The 18,053-nt window shown below is 39.3% G+C and overlaps 1 protein-coding gene across 2 annotated transcripts in view; it reads right to left on the bottom strand.

Moving 5' to 3' along the window:
* The window catches only part of LOC132092114 (importin-13-like), a 49,562-nt gene that overhangs the window by 10,914 nt on the left and 20,595 nt on the right, over window positions 1–18,053 (bottom strand). For both annotated transcript variants that reach the window (XR_009422188.1, XM_059498201.1), the window contains exons 5-15: window positions 15,120–15,261; window positions 8,583–8,749; window positions 8,149–8,269; window positions 7,205–7,352; window positions 6,839–7,020; window positions 6,719–6,745; window positions 5,824–5,958; window positions 2,578–2,727; window positions 2,412–2,492; window positions 2,151–2,288; window positions 707–803 (exon numbers count right to left, since the gene is read on the bottom strand). Coding sequence is in view for 1 of the 2 variants with exons in the window: in XM_059498201.1 (XP_059354184.1) it covers window positions 707–803; window positions 2,151–2,288; window positions 2,412–2,492; window positions 2,578–2,727; window positions 5,824–5,958; window positions 6,719–6,745; window positions 6,839–7,020; window positions 7,205–7,352; window positions 8,149–8,269; window positions 8,583–8,749; window positions 15,120–15,261 (1,388 nt within the window). In the remaining variant the exon portion in view is untranslated. The remainder of the gene's footprint in view (window positions 1–706; window positions 804–2,150; window positions 2,289–2,411; window positions 2,493–2,577; window positions 2,728–5,823; window positions 5,959–6,718; window positions 6,746–6,838; window positions 7,021–7,204; window positions 7,353–8,148; window positions 8,270–8,582; window positions 8,750–15,119; window positions 15,262–18,053) is intronic.

The following is an 18,053-nucleotide window of genomic DNA, read 5'->3' as shown; positions in this document are numbered from 1 at the left end:
GATGCATAACGCAAACCCAGTCAAACGTTTGACTGCAGTATCTTTTATTCTATGCGCCTTATAATCCGGTGCGCCCTATATATGAAAACAGTTCTAAAATAGGCCATTCATTGAAGGTGCGCCTTATAATCCGGTTCGCCTTATAGTGCGGAAAATACGGTAATAAACCCTGCCTATGATTTGATGTTCTCTTGATTGATAATAGTGATTATAATATATTAAGATCCATCTCAGGTGGTCCGTTCACTTATGGTGAGTGCTAAATTCAGACGTAAACACTGTCTGAACTGTGTTATGGTCAAATAATTGAATTCACATGTGCCCCAGAAAACAGTGAAGCAACGCCTCCTCACCTGTCAATCAATCAGATCACCTGAAATGAATGTTAATACCAGGTGTAAACAGGACCAAAGCCATTCGTATCCAGATGAGAAACTCCAATGTGAAAACGCCCTTGGATCCAAGCATGTGTGAAACTCATAAAGTGAAAATTTCAAGCAGACCATCAGGATCAAGTGTCACCAAATAATTTCAGGAAAAAACAACAACAGTTTAATAAGAACATGCCCATTTCTGAACTCTGTTTGTGTGTGTGCGGGTTTCAAAGAACAGACACATGCAAACAACTGGAAACAGTGAGAGTAAAAACATCCAAACCACATGATTTCCTTCACCCTCTGCAGCTGGATGTTCCCAGCATGCCTACCTTGCTGGAAGATGGTCAGTGTAACAGAATTGACCAATTCAAACAGCGCTTTGATTGGGGGGAAATCATTCGTTTGACTGGCAAATATGTGGACCATCTGCAAGAGAACAAAATCAATCAAACAAATCTCAAAGGAAGCAGCACAACACATTCAAACTTTCTTATTTTCAAATTTGAGAATTTTAAGGCTTGCACAAATGAAATTAATACCATATGCCCATACAGGACAACCCAATACAATCTCACAATAAATCCTGTCATTCAGATTATTAATTAAACAGGCATACATTCGACTATAAAACAAGTTTAAAATGCTCAAGAAATGTTTTATTAAACATTTGCATATGTAATGAAGTTTATTTACAAACTTATTTAGCCATACATACGAGTTAGAGGTTACTGAAATGATAATAATGTGTTTAGAAAAGGTCAATAAGATTACTGCACAGATACTAGTAAAATCTCTATACAGAACATGTAAAATAATGTTTAGTCTTAGAAATGGAGCAGTTAAGAGAGAAGCTACAAGAGTTCACATTGAATTAACTCTTTCCCCGCCAGCATTTTGAAAAAAAAAAAAAGTTGACCAGCCACTGCCAGCGATTTTGATGATTTTCACTAAAATTTGATGGCCTACAGAATATTTTGATGTATGAATATTTGAATATGGAATACACCACAAAAAACCTCTACTTTTATGCAGTTTTCAGTTATATGCCGCCTACTGCTGATGATCACATTATTTATCATATACATCTGTTTTTCCATCCTGTTCATATGTGTTTTTGTTCGGGAGGTTTTGTACTCGTTCAGAAGATGTGTAATAGCGCCCCCGAGTGTATAACAGTGAAAACACGAAAAGCCATAAAAACTCGTCAGTGGCGGGGAAGGTTTATCTTCTAAGTGACAAGATAACTCAATGGCGGGGAAAGAGTTAAGTGCCAGATACAGTTCATTGTGTAACCAAAATACCAATATTATCCAGAAAAAAAAACTATTTTATGTATTATGTAAGTAAATTAGGCCGTATCCCAATCCTGTTTTTCTATCCCAAATTATAAGACCTCCTAAAACGATAATTCAGACCTTAAATTTAGCCAAACCAGGACTCTTATTTTGAAATGTATATTATTTACCACTACAGCTGTTCATTCAAAAAGATCAATAACTACAATAAAGTAAACGCTGTCATATTTCATCAACAGCTGATCATAAGCATAAGTTTATCGTAAATTTAATAATCACATTAGGCTATTTCATGATTCCTGTTCTTCCGTCCCGAAACTGAATGAATGAACAATCTGTGTTGTATAAATAAATGTGACTTGACTCGAAATGATAATTAAGACTTTTGTTATTAAGGCTGTTTATGGACTGTTTATTTAGGAGCCACAGGACATTACTGTCTGTATAAAGATTCTTCTGTTCTGTGTGTGTCGTGTACCTGGCGTGTTAAATCCAGTGCAGATGCCTGCGGTATAGTACTGTACATCTGCCCCAGCATCTCACTCAGCTGAGACACCATGGGGGCAAAATCATGCAGGAGTGTTTTCACAGACTTCTCAAAGATGGCACACACCGCCTAAGAGAGAGCAGAATTAAATCTGTCCTGCATCCGTATGGAAATGATACATCGGAAACTGAACAAATGACTATGGAACAATCTGGAGATTATACAGAGTAAGGAGTTTATGATGAATCTTACCTCCACAACCTGCGAGTCATTCAGCCATTTACTGAGGACCGTCTGTATCAGTGCAAAGACCTGCTGGAGCACCACCACTACCTAAAACACACAAACACACTCGAGTCCACCTCTGACACATGCAAACATCTACTTCAGTGACTGCGGAGAGCTGGAAAGGGCTTACAGGGTTGGGGCCTGTCTGGGGCGGGGCTGATTTGATGGGCGGGGCTTTCTCTCCTGACTCCTCCTCCTGTTTGGTGATGTCAAGTGTGGTGAAGAGATTGGACAGCAGACCGAGGATGTGAATAATGGCCAGTTTATTCGAAGGGTTCGGCTGAAGAGAGAAATATATTTATAATATATATTTATAATAATTATGTATTTATTCATATCAATTATTTATACTTTATAATAATTTAAATACATAAATCACAACATTTTTGGCCAAACTGCGCAGCCCTAAAAAACAAACAAAAAAACAAACAAACCTGGGGGTCTTTAATAAGACAAAAAAACGACTTCTACCTATTTTTTCAGATTAGTTCAAATAAATTGTCTTGGTGCACAGTGTACAGGAGAGAGAGCTTTGAGCATCTACATAGAAGTGTTGTTATAGTTAACTAAAACCAACCACAAACAAACAAACATTAACTGAAATAAAATACAATTTGTTTTAAGAAAAGGTTAGTTGCTAATTTCAAGCTAGTTGCCAAAGAAACATCACTCATTTTCAAACTGATAAACTACAATAACAAACTAAATCTTAAAATTAATAAAAACTATACAGACATATAAAAAAAAAGAAAAAATGAAAAGACATGAACACACAACAAAATTAAAACGAAAACAGAAAATAATAAAAACTAATTCAAACTATTAATAAAAAGTACAATAGTATCTTACCTAAACACAACATCAAACACATTTCAAATGAGCAAAAAAAAATCCCACAATATGAGCTTTAATTATGTAATAAAATAATCAATTTCATCATCAGTAACGGTGCAGGGACAGGACGGGTGGGTGTACGCTCTGTGCCAGTGCGTCTGGGAACATCAGCGCTAATTAAAGAGTCGTTAAACAACCATTAGGCCAGCAGTTTAATTACCGCTGTTAGCTCCATGACAACAGCTCAATGATTGGTGGAGAGGCAGAACGAGTTGCTACACTGTCCTCCTTCCTGTGTGACATCACACACAAGCACAAAAGGAAAGAGATGCTCAATAAAACCTTTAATAAAGGCACCAGCCTTATTTAAAAAGGTTAAAGTGGAATAAGATTATACTAAATGCCTACTTAAAAAAACTATTTTGTATAATAAAGTTCAGTTGTTTTAATGGTAAAAATAATTCATTAATGAACTGATATGATGTCAGAGATGCATGCATGTGTTGTCTATTAAAACAACTCATCCAACCGAGCCAGAACCATTTTTGTTTAATAAAGAATATGTAAAGAACTGTACACTAAGGTCCTGTTTACTTCATGTATTTTTAGCAATTTTACTGACAGCGCCTTCTGAAAATAGCATCAGAGGCAATGCATGAGACCTGAGTGTTCAGACACATCTTCATAGTGTCTGTGACCAGCAGGGGTCACTGTGTGAGCAGCTCATCACAGCATGTTTACTGAGGCTGATGTCATTTCTTTCTGGCAAGGACTAGATGGTGAGGAAAGGTATAAGAAAACAAAAGTCAAAAATAGATATGCAGCATCTAGAAAGAGACCAGATGTGAGGCCAAACTGGAAATAAGAGTAAAATCAGTTTAGATTTTACATGCATTTCGATAAGATGCAAAATAAATGTACTGCAGTAATATTTAGGAGCTAGATTTTGATGTTTGTGAGTGACATTTGGAGGTACAGACATTTGAAGGTGGTTGCCCAGTTTTAGTTGCTCACTAAAGTGAAGAGTCTGCTGTGACATTCTGATATAATCTTAACCAGATGAAAATTGTGATTGTAAATGTGTAGAAAAGGTAACGGCACACATCTTGAGCTGTATATATGAAGCGAGTGCAATACTAATGAAATCATTTTATTTTTCTTATTATATCTTAAGATGTACGAACAAACACTAAAAGCTCATTTTAAGTTTTCAAATTAGAACTGGAATTGGAGTTGTATATAAATCGCAAATGTTAAATGTTTAAATTGCACATAAGGCAGTTGTTATACCAACATTTTTAAAAATGTATGAAATCAGAAAGCGCTTTATTGCCGGGTATGCTTGCACATCCAAATAATTTATTTTAGTGACATAAGCTTCCAGTACACAGAGACAACAATAAATAAATACAATAATAATAAAAATACACATTTGTAAATATAAATAGACAAATATTGCTAAATAAAATGTATGAAAAGTTGTGCTATAGATGATAATGGAATAGAATAGAGTGAAATGCAGGGATGTATTAGGATGGAGGTGGAAACAGAGAAATATAAGGATATTGCACATTTATATTGCATAAGTGGGGAACATTTAACTGTTCATGAGGTAGATTGTCTGGGGGAAGAAACTGAAATATAATGATTTAAACGGTGGCTGTAAAAGAAAACTTGTTTTCATTGTAGATTTAATCAAACATACATTAGTTAATGAAGACAACTGGTTTAAATCTAAAATCTAATTTATTGCATATATTTATCAAAACACTTCTCTCAAGAGTAAATGTTAAATTATGTGACAATGTTTACAAACTGTTTTACTGATGTCATTCCGGGGATGAAAGGATTACAAGACATCAGAGATTTCAGTAAGTTGTACGGTTTCTTTCAACTTCTGATGTTCACTCATGTTTATTTTGTGCTATAACTAGAAGTCAACAGAAAGAGATGATCGGTTCACATGCCGCTTGAACTGAGACAGATACAGTTATCCATCACAAAACATTTAAGGATGTCCGAATTCGTAGTCAAATGGAGAGAATTTGAATTTGTTTCATATCAGAAGTAACAAAGCACAAAGCTTATTGCGATTACACAACATGGGGAATTTTTAGCACGCATGAACTTCAGAATAAATAATATCAGCGCTTATTAAAGGATGCTTTGGCTGTAAATTAGTGCCAGTTCAATTATCTGCTGATTCATTGTTTTTACATTGATCTTGCTTCAGTTTTTTTTTTTTGGCACAACTTCTATTTGAGCAACAAAAATAAATCAGATATCTGGCCATACTGTGTTTGAAATGTCAGTTACTTATATGAATCCATGCTGGGCTCAGTAACATTAAGCCGATTTCTCCTGCACTTTTCTTTTCCAGCGCCCAGAGTAATGCCAATCTGCTCCTGCTGAGAAATGTTCCATCCTATGACACGCTCACGCAGATGCAGGGTCTGGTCACACACAACCGGGCCAAACCAACACACAGATAAACAAACCCAGACGCCTGAAAGGACGTCGATCAAGGGGTTTCATGTCTCACCGTCTCCCCTGCTAGTTTCTCCAGTTGTTGGATGTATGGGGTGATCAGAGAGTGAAGGTTCCTCAAGATCTCCTCCACCGGCAGCGCAGACAAAAGAAAGCCCAGAGCCTGCATCAACCACATACACTGACTCGTCTGGAGAGAAAAAAAGAGAAAGAGACTGAAAGAGGAACAGGTCTGACAGAATCCAATGCAGAATCCAAAGATAATGTGTTTATAAAAAAGCAATAAAACATTGTGCCGACAACCGTTAAGATCTCTATATTCAATGGGCTAAATAATGTTTTTAGTCTTTCCTTCATGTGAAAAGGACACATTTTATTATTAACTACCAATATCCAGAAAAAATACTGCATGCATGATGTGGGACTTTTCATTACAAGCAAATAATAATCACTATTCTGTATTGCGATCCAGTTTTTCATCCCCAAATTTGAGACCTTTTAAAATGATAATTCTGACTTTTCATAAGATTTCATTTATTTAAGACTTGTTATTACCTTAAATTTGAGTTTAAAATGCATGGACTTGATTTCAGACCAATGAGATCTGAGTGCACAAGTTGAAGCTTTATAATAACAAAGATGAGGTTCAGAAGCAGTTGAAAATAAAAAGGATTTTTTTTTTTTCAATAATGTGCACTAACGAGTTGTGCAAAATAAGACCTTAAACATGTATTACAAGAGTAAATATGGCTGACTTTTTGTTTCATTCAGATTTTAACAAAACTGACAGGACAAATAATTTGACTTTTTTAGTAACACCTAATCAGGATACTATGCAAAGTGACTTAAATTTAAATTATTTCATAAACAAAATGATTACCATTTACATTTCTATAAAACTGCCTTTGCCTGAGCAAAAACAAATTGGTTTATTCATAACACAAACTCACCTTGTGGATCTGTTTAATAAGCACTTCCTGAAAAAAAGAGAAAAAGATAGACTTTCATAGGTGAAAACCAGTGTAAATTTGTCCCATAAGTCTCAGTATCATCATTAGAGTGTGTAATACCTGTGAAACAGCGACTATATTGGTGGCATATGGGGGCAGGTCATATTTGCACTCTCTGCAGATCTTCTTTAGTGTGGAGACGCTGGAAACAGACAGATCTGGATTGCCCAATGCTTGCAAAACCAGTGGAAGAACACTGCTCAGCATCACTGGATGATCCGCCAACCATTCTGCCAACGCTCCTACAGAGAGACGTGATGGGTAAACATCTGGCTGGAACACAAAGCTGGGTATCTGTGTGGGAAAGGAACTGTCTGGTCTGGAAATATGAAAAAGCCTAAATTGCTTGAGATGATAAATGACAATTTCCTAACAGAGAGAAATGAGTTTTTAATGATACAGGAGCACCAATATGCGAGCACACACCGATTGTGAACATGACCGTGTCGGCCAGCTGGACGTTGTTTATGTTGATTCTTGGAATGAGGCCGATGAGCCCTGGGATGACGTCGGAATAATTCACATCTATCGTTTCGGCGATGGACTGGAATCCGTACAACAGCGCTTCTATATGCTGAAAAAAATAAAAATAAAAACACAAAATCCTGTTAAAGAGCGCCATGTAAGGCTGCATGATTTGGGTAAAAAAATCTAATTGCATCTTTTTCCAGTTGAAAATTGCAAATGCAACATAAAATCTATATATTAATATTGTAATTGTTTTTATTAAAATGAATATATAAATTTCAAATATATATATATTTTAATGTATATAATTAGTATACAGAATTGTAATTTGTTTTTAGGGCCACACAATTGGAAATTATATGCAATTATATGATTATATATCAATATAACTGTAAAATAATGTGTGTGTGTGTGTGTGTGTGTGTGAGTGTGTGTGTGTAATATTTCATAGTAAAATAAAACATGTATTTAAATACAATAATAAAATAAATATATTATTTTACAGTACAACTATTTATAATAATATTTAAATAATCTTCATTTTCAAATGTTAAACCAACAAGGTTTTATTTTGGTGAAAGACAGCAGGAAGCCATTAAGCAACCGATAATCATGACAGATAATCAGCAGAGATCATTTTGTGTGGAAGAGTATTGAAAACACCAGATCATGAGTTGCTCGTGTGTGGATAAACACAGTGCCACCCTTCACTATGAAACACACAGCACTTTTTTTTTTTAATGAAAGCCTTTACAATTTGATAACCGCACAAAGCCATTATTGTGATTGTTTTTTTTTTAAATTGTGCAGCACTAGCATCAAATGTTTGTCCTATTGCTTCAAATGTTTAGTGACCCAGCAAAACCACTGAAAACTGAAGGCTATATCCATTGTTTTCTGACCTGCCATGTTGTTGTTTGCTCTGTGTTGGTGAGGAGTCGCCCCAGTTTGTCATACAGGTTACTGAGTAATTCGGCTCCCAGCATCTCATAGACATACATTAGTGTGTCGGATATATCCACCCTAATAGAGTCAAACATTACAGAAATGCAATGCATTAGCAACCCTTGACACAAAGCACAAACCCTTTGTGATTTTATTAGTTGTATTTTCAAAGACAATTAATCGAAAAAGCCACACACTATTTATTAATTATGTTACATTTGAATTATATTAATAATAACTTAATATTTAATTTTGCACATTCCTACTGCTAACTTTGTCAGCTGTGCCAATTCAGCAAATCCAACACGAAACTGCTGAGTGTAGAAGAAAATGTTACAACAGGCTTGTGAGAATATGAATCACACACACACACACACACACACACACTGACCTGTAGATCCTGAACTGCTCCTTCTCGTCTGATGACCAGGAAGCATACTCCTCGTCCGTAGGGAACTGCGCTTTGTGCAGCAGAACGTCTACGAGCTGGAAATACACGGGCCTGTAGACCTGCAGATAGACGGCCTGCTTCTCTGCCTCGAACGACATGATGTCATCCTGAAACACACGGGCGAACATCAACAAATACACACTACAACACTGCTGAAGTAAGGGAGAACCCAGACTCTGTGTTAAGCAGCCTACTTAATAAATGAATAAATACTGATGCTAAATAAATGAAATACTGATTTGAGCTGAATTTATATTATCATGTGAGAAGAGTGTACTCAAAGCAGTAACAACTGTACAATATGTGAAAGTCAAGAACTGTAAGACAACAAATAAGTATGACAAACCTTATTGTTCAAGTATGTAAATACTGTACAAGTAAAGTTTATTGAAAGTGCAGAGAGGTTGATTTGATAACATAATAATTATTAATATTTTATATACAATTAAAATATATATTTTGCACATACATATATGAGCAATATCACGCGTGTAGATGACGTGAGATATGGCTGTATAACGGCACGGCTGTGATTTGGCTGTTTAAAAAATAAATAAAAACGTTTCACTGATTATGCTTTGTATACCTTTTAAAAGCTTCTTCATATTTTCCTATAATGATTATAGAACTAGATTTATCTCTGTATTAATGTGAGAATGCTGCATTCCTTCAGCCACTCTTTCGGCCAGTTTCTCTTGCAGACAGACTCCCGCATCTCTCATGAAACAAAACATAAGACACTGCATATAATAGTGTATAAAACACTCCAATAAAAATCAGACCATATGAGGTATTTATCCTGAAACTGTCACAATTGGTGTTACAGAACACACAGGACAGAGAACCAATTGCGGGTATGTATTTATTAAAGGGGCAATCCAAAGAATAAACAGTCCAGGCAGGGGTCGATATCCAACAAATCCAAACATAAACAAAACACGAAGACAAGGCAAGGCAAGGCAAGGGAAGATGACGGACATGAATTAACATCAACATTAAACAAGGACTCCGTAACACAGACTCAGACAGACCGGGTATAAATACACAGAAGGATAATGAGGGAACAGGAGACAGGTGGGGAACAATCAATTACTCAACAAGGAGGAAGGTGACCAAATAAGGGAACAGGAAGTGATAAGGTGACAGACACCGTGAGAAAGGGGGACATCTAGTGGAAACCCAGGGACACAACCCAGACACTGTGACAGTACCCCCCCTCTACGGAGCGGCTCCCAGACGCTCCACGACAGACACAAAACAGAGACCAGGAGAGAGGCGGACAGGTGGAGGCTCAGGGGGAGGGACGGAGGGCCAGAAAAGAAAAACATGGGGAACAGACACCGGAAGTGTGAGCACCAAACAGGGAGACCAGGAGGGAGGAGGACCGGAGGAGGTTCAGGGGGAGGGACGGAGGGCCAGACTGACAGAGAGGAACAGGGACAGGAGTGAACACAAGAACAAAAAACAACATGAAGCCCCCCAGGGCGGAGCAGAAGACCACCACGTCCTTGTGGTCGAGGCCAGAGTCCTCCAGGGCGGGGCAGAAGACCACCACAACAGTGTAGTCAGGGCGAGAGCCCCCCAGGGCGGAGCAGAAGACCACCACGTCCTTGTGGTCGAAGCCAAAGTTCTCCAGGGCGGAGCGGAAGACCACCACAACCGTGTGGTCAGGGCGGAAGCCCCCCAGGGCGGAGCAGAAGACCACCACAACAGTGTGGTCAGGGTGGAAGTCCCCCAGGGCGGAGCAGAAGACCACCACAGCCATGTGGTCAGCACGAGAGCCCCCCAAGGCGAAGCAGACCTCCGTGCGGCCGGACCAACGGGACGACGAAACTCTGGTAATACCCTGGTGTCTTTACTGGACTCCAGAAGATTGGTGCTGGCCTGACTCTGCTTGCGAAGATCATCGGTGACTGGCATTTGTTCATGAAGACCATCGGTGACTTGCACTTGTACATGAAGATCATTGGTGACTTGCCTTTGTTCATGAAGATCACCGGTGACTTGACTCAGTCCTAGAAGATCACCCGTGACTTGACTCAGTCCTTGAAGATCACCCGTGACTTGACTTGACTCTGAAAGGTCAACGGTGACCAGCCTTGTCTCTGGAGAGTCCTTGGTACCTAGCCCTGGCTCTGGAAGGTCATCGGTGACTAGCCCTGGCTCTGGAAGATCAGCGGTGACTAGCCCTGACTCTGGAAGATCAGCGGTGACTAGCCCTGACTCTGGAAGATCAGCGGTGACTAGCCCTGACTCTGGAAGATCAGCGGTGACTAGCCCTGACTCTGGAAGATCAGCGGTGACCAGCCCTGACTCTGGAAGATCAGCGGTGACCAGCCCTGACTCTGGAAGATCAGCGGTGACCAGCCCTGACTCTGGAAGATCAGCGGTGACCAGCCCTGACTCTGGAAGATCAGCGGTGACCAGCCCTGACTCTGGAAGATCAGCGGTGACCAGCCCTGACTCTGGAAGATCAGCGGTGACCAGCCCTGACTCTGGAAGATCAGCGGTGACCAGCCCTGACTCTGGAAGATCAGCGGTGACCATCCCTGACTCTGGAAGATCAGCGGTGACCATCCCCGACTCTGGAAGATCAGCGGTAACCAGCCCTGACTCTGGAAGATCAGCGGTAACCAGCCCTGACTCTGGAAGATCAGCGGTGACTAGCCCTGCCTCTGGAAGGTCAGCGGTGATTAGCCCTGACTCTGGAAGGTCAGCGGTGACTAGCCCTGACTCTGGAAGGTCAGCGGTGACTAGCCCTGACTCTGGAAGGTCAGCGGTGACTAGCCCTGACTCTGGAAGGTCAGCGGTGACTAGCCCTGACTCTGGAAGGTCAGCGGTGACTAGCCCTGACTCTGGAAGGTCAGCGGTGACTAGCCCTGACTCTGGAAGGTCAGCGGTGACTAGCCCTGACTCTGGAAGGTCAGCGGTGACTAGCCCTGACTCTGGAAGGTCAGCGGTGACTAGCCCTGACTCTGGAGGGTCAACTGGAACCTGACTCGACTCTGGAGAGTTCGCTGGAACCTGGCTCGACTCTGGAGAGTCCACTGGAACCTGACTCGACTCTGGGGGGTCAACAGGAACCTGACTCGACTCTGGAGAGTCCACTGGAACCTGACTCGACTCTGGAGGGTCAACTGGAACCTGACTCGACTCTGTAGAGTTCCCTGGAACCTGACTCGACTCTGGAGGGTCAACTGGAACCTGACTTGACTCTGTAGAGTTCCCTGGAAAATGACTCGACTCTGGAGGGTCAACTGGAACCTGACTCGACTCCAGAGGATCAGCTGTGACTGTCATCCTGTGCAGCGGCGTTGGGCCATCTTGGGCCATGACTCTGGACAGGTGGCCATCTGGTGCTGTGGCACTGGGCTGGCAGCCATCCTGTGCTGTGGTGCTGGATTGACGGCCATCTTGGCCTGTGGCGCTGGATTGATGGCCCTCTTGGGCCATGACTCGGGACGGGCGGCCATCTTGGACCTTGGTTCTGGATAGGTGGCCAACTTGGGCATTGGCGCTGGGTGAGTGTCCATCTTGCGCTGTGGCACTGGGCTGGCAGCCATCTTGTGCTGTGGCGCTGGATTGGTGGCCATCTTGGGCCATGACTCTGGAAGAGCGGCCATCTTGGGCCTTGATGCCGGGTCCTTGACAGTGTGGAAAAGTAATCCAAGAACGTGTTAGCGGCCATCTTGGGCGTTGGCGCTGAGCTGGCGGCCATCTTGCCTCGTGGCGCTGGACTGGTGATCGTCTTGTGTTGTGGTGCTGTGTTGGCATCCATCCTGCCTCGTGGCGCTGGACTAGCGGCCATCATGGGCAGTGACGCCACCGTGGCGGACGTGCACTTCCTCTCTCCTCTCCGTCCGCCATGGTGAGACGGTGGCTCTAATCCATCCCACACGAGCCCCGGGTCGAAGGGCGGCCCTGGTTGAGAGCGGTGCTGAGTATCCTCTCGACCACTCCCTCCTCGGCGACCTCCTCTGGTTCCCCGGAAAACCACCAGGCGAGTTCCTTCAAATCCATTCCTCTCCCACACTGTGGCTGGGGAGGAGACATAAGCCGACATACCGCTGGCTCTTGCAGTGACGGAGTCCTTCTGTCACGATCGGTGTTACAGAACACACAGGAGAGAGAACCAATTGCGGGTATGTATTTATTAAAGGGGCAATCCAAAGAATAAACAGTCCAGGCAGGGGTCGATATCCAACAAATCCAAACATAAACAAAACACGAAGACAAGGCAAGGCAAGGCAAGATGACGGACATGAATTAACATCAACATTAAACAAGGACTCCGTAACACAGACTCAGACAGACCGGGTATAAATACACAGAAGGATAATGAGGGAACAGGAGACAGGTGGGGAACAATCAATTACTCAACAAGGAGGAAGGTGACCAAATAAGGGAACAGGAAGTGATAAGGTGACAGACACCGTGAGAAAGGGGGACATCTAGTGGAAACCCAGGGACACAACCCAGACACTGTGACAGAAACAGACTCTTTGCCTTGGGAGTGGTAGACACGCTGGTAACACACATACTGTGTGTGTGTGTTTGTTTATATATATATATATATATAAATATATATATATATATATATATATATATATATATATATATATATATATATATATATATATATATATAAACACATATAATAAAATAAAAATTAATAAAAAATGTTTATAAAATAATATATTAATATAGAGTTGAATTCCCATTTACTTGTGTCTTCTATAAAAGCATATATATATATATATATATATATATATATATATATATATATATATTTCAAACTCTCAGATAATTGTAAGTTTGGACTAAATGTTATCACTAATATTCCATTTCTCTTTGGAGAAAACTTAACATAAAAATTATTAGGGATGCACGATCATGATTTTTCATGGACGATTCCGATACCGATTTTTTTACAAGCAAACTGGCCGATTCCAATTTCAGATTTTATTTTTTATCTTTAAGCAACAAACAAGAAAGAAGGAAAGTGTTCATAAACAAGATGTTTATTTGGTATTTAATAGGCCAAGCTGGCTTTTGTCCATTGAAAATAATAACCATAACCATCTGAAATTAACGGCAGTATCTACACAGTAAGTTGCCTACATTCAATATAAACATAGATGGTACAGACATCAGCATTTAGCTTTTGTTTTTTAATTGGGTTGAAACTACATAGAACTGGCCTTAAATAAAAGATGAACTGTAACCATGTGAAATTAAAGGCAACAATTGCATAGTTCTACAATCCAAGCAACACAATCAACAACACACATTCAATAAGATGTTTCATAATCAGCATTCAGTATTTTAGTTTTTTAAATTTGGTTTTAAATAAAAAAAAGGTCTTTACCAGTGAGACTAAATAAAAGTATGCTATATAAATACATTATTCCAAAATGTTAAAATCAAATAATGTTGGTGCGAATAAAACAAAGATGCAAAGTGTTTCATTCATCCAATTAAAAAAAATAAAAATTCGGTAATGATTCACATCTATATTTTTTTACTTGAGCCAATGAAAAATAAATAACTATTGTCTCAAGTTAAAAAATATAGATGTGAATCATTACCCTAAAATGTTTTAATTGGATGAATGAAACACTTTTTTTCAGTGTGCTAAAGCAGGTGATTTTTAAATCAAATTAAGTCAATGTAACTTCTGGCTTTTCAAACGTGTATGCAAGTTCAAAAAAAGAAAAAAAAAAAAAAATCAGTTGTCACAGTTTAGTCCGCTTCGTTTCTCATCCAACACGCGAGAAGTTGAGCTGAACATCCCTTCACAGGGCACGGACAGGTACAGTACGCTTGCGCAGCTTCAGTACGCACAGGAAAGGCTCTTATTTGTGCACCAGTACACCAACGGCTGATCGCTTCCTGTTATCTGTGCCTCTGCCTCAGACATGTAGCTCTGCACTTCCAGCGCTGAACGGCTGCCCGTGTCCTGCGCACAGACTTCGAAATACTTCCACACAAATTACATGATAGCGAATGTTTACAATGTAGTCTGTGCACGCGAGCGCACTTCTGGAAAAATCGGCCGAAAAAAAACCAAAAACCGGCCGATTGCCGATCGTGTATTGTAAGCAAAAACCGGCCAGTTCCGATTTATGGCTGGTCAACCCGTGCATCCCTAAAAATTATAAGAAAAATAAAACCATGATCCAATAGTTTCTCTCTAATGCAGACTGCAAACACACCTAGAGACACAAGCAAAAGGACATTCTTGAATATTCAAAACGTGACACTGCAGAAAACACACAGCACAGGTGTATATTCAGATACACCGAAGGACGATTCAATATCTCTAACAGATTTACACACAGATAATCCAAAAACCTCCTCACACAATACAAACCTTTCAGGCCTGTTTCTGAGATGCCTGCGTTCACAGTGTCCTGTGCCAAGGACCACAGACTGTACATGTTAAGATGTTTTTAGGATCTCAGCGGCGCTGCTCACCTGTAGTGTGTACCAGAAGGTGAGTGTGAGAGAGCTGGTGGTCTCGTTGACGGGGTAGTGACCAGGGATGCCCGTGCAGAACATGATCATATTCACAAGAGCCAGAAAACTCTGCCAGTGCTCCACCTGCTCCAACAGAGCTCTGATAGAGAAGAGCAGAACAGACCTTCAGCACACAGGAACACAGTCAACAACACGGTCATATTTGGAGAATATTTATTTTCAGGGTGTCTACAGATTTAGTTACATTTAAATAAGTTAAATGTAAGACTTTTTAACACCACCTTACAGGAAATTCAAGATGCTGATTCCGTGTTTTTTTTGTTTGTTTGTTTTATACGTAAATTTATTTGTTGTTTATTTGGTCTATAACCGTCTTAAAAAATATCTGTAGCCATTTGAAATTAGAGGCTACCACTGCATTGTAATCATGATCCAAACAAAGGTGCTACACAAACATAGCACGAGCAGTTGTTTTTTATATGAACTAGGCAAAAACAATGATCTGACTTTAGATGTGTGAAATTATGCTACATAAGACACCTGCACAAAACAACAACTGCAGATGAACTTAAAGAAAATGCAAATTCACTCTCTGACAGCAGATGGCGCTTATGGAACGACCACAGGAAAAAAGAAATCTAAATTCTGTCCAATGATTGTAAACAGTCACTGCGTCCGTCAGACTGGAGACATTTTTGAGGTAGGGTAACCAAAAATATTTAAGACCTACCAAATCTAAATTTAAGACAATTTAATACTTCATTAGGAAAAATTTTAAACATTTTAAGACTTTTTAAGGACCCACAACCACCATGAATATATTGGCGACATTTACATTTATGCATTTAGTATATGCTTTTATCTAAAGTGACTTATAAATGAAGAACAAAAGAAATTTGTCAAGGAGCCAACAATATTCATACAATACAATGACAGGATTTATTTGGCAAATAGATGCAAACTAGAGAAGAGGAGAAATGCAGAGAAGAAAGTGATCAGCATAAGAGGTTTTAAAAAAAGTATATACAATAGGGCTGGACGATTAATCGAAAAATAATCAAAACCGAAATTCATAACCTCTAACCGATGTAATTTTCCCATTTCGGTTATTTCGGTTTTTTAATCCTGTTAACACTTCCCCCTTAAAAGCATATTAGCGCGTGTGTAGCCACATGACTCTGCCCCGTCCAGTCAGTGGCATAAAAGCAAAGCGTTGTGAGCGGTGAGCCTTGCGTCTTCACTAAACTTTATCAGTTGTATTTGTTTTATGGTTTGGACATTCAAGCGATTAGATGATCGGATGTGTATTATTATATCGAGCTACCATGTTCGCGCAGCTGCATTGTGGCACGAACACTCATATAAACAGTAGATGTGAAGATTGCACGCACAGAGGAACACAGAAACTAGTTGTCAGCACTGTCCTGTGATTTATCACTAAAGTAGCTTAGAATCTCAAAACTTATTATAGCATGTTTGTGTGCAGCGCACATGAAGCACAAGCGCATGCACAGACAGTATCGGTCGGCGGTCGCGCTGCGGGTTCCCGGTTTGTGTCCGTTCTCGGACTGTTCTGTGTATTTTAACTGTAGAAACGGTTGTTCCGAGTCGAAACTACGATACAGAAAACTACATCAGGATATCATCATAAACGCAGCCGTTTTTGTCTTACGTGAACATAAACAAGATGAGAAAGAAAACACACACGTGCAGTATTTTTGCTTAAAGAGACAACAGCCTAATAAACGCGCTGCCTGTCATTAATGTTAATCAAAGAACAAAAGAAAATCATTCATTGATCTTGACTGAATATATTTAAGAACTTTACTTGATTAATCTTTATTTTATTTATAAAAAGAAAACTATGCAGTGTTTTTAAAGTTTTAATTACAGTTTCTGTACCTGACATTTAGTTTAGTTGTATTTATTTATGATATTGCTAATTGATTTGTTTGTTCCTTTCTTATTACTGACCTATCTTATTACTTGTCTTTAACACTTTAATATTTGAAATTTATATAAATCTGCATAAATTTATAAAAAAGTTTTTGCTATGGTATTTTTTTTTAATCACAGGCAAAATTCATCTTGCAGTGTTTTGTAGGCTGCTTATTTTTGCTCATGTTATTCAGCTGCAACAGAATGCTTTGTAAAAAAATTTGAGATCTAAATGTTTGACTTAATTTTTTTATATTGGATTTTTTATCTTATTGGAATCGAAACTAGGAATCGATAAGAATCGGAATCGATAAAATTCAAACGATATCCAACCCTAGTAAGAAATGTTACGAACATAGATAAAATAACTGCTCATAGTCAATCATATTTACAGTACAAACCTTGTCAGTGAACTATGAGGGCAAAAAAAAAAAAAAAAAACGAAAACAAAATAATCATTCAATAATCGTAATCGAGGCAAAATGATCAATTAATCGAGGTTTTGATTTTAGGCCATAATCGTCCAGCCCTAATATACAACCAATATTACATACAGATTATTATATATTTGGGGTCTATGAGGTTTTATTTTTTCCTAAAAAAATGAATATTTTATTCAGCTATGATGCATTAAAATGGTCAAAAGAAGAAAGCAGTTATTTTAAACTGTAATAATACTTTAGAATATTACTGTTTTCACTGGATTTTTGAGCAAAAGATACTTCATTAAAAAATATTTTAAAATCTTACCAATCCAACAATTGTAATGTGCATTGATATAAAAATATTTTAAAACATTTTGAAATGCAGTTGACTGTATAATTGTGCAGAGTCAGGATTGAAAATACAGAAGTTGATCAACAGGAGAAAACCCTTAAGTCTTTTGCCACTAACGTCAAATGTGGTGCATCCCTGCCAGCATCACAGGATGGGGAATCTGAGAGAACCAGGAGCTGTCATTTAGTCTGACACATGCTTCCATTCCTAGTTTGT

This window comes from Carassius carassius, chromosome 18, assembly GCF_963082965.1.
Source record: "Carassius carassius chromosome 18, fCarCar2.1, whole genome shotgun sequence".
Taxonomy (NCBI): Eukaryota; Metazoa; Chordata; class Actinopteri; order Cypriniformes; family Cyprinidae; genus Carassius; species Carassius carassius.
This window is presented reverse-complemented; position numbering and strand designations above follow the sequence as displayed.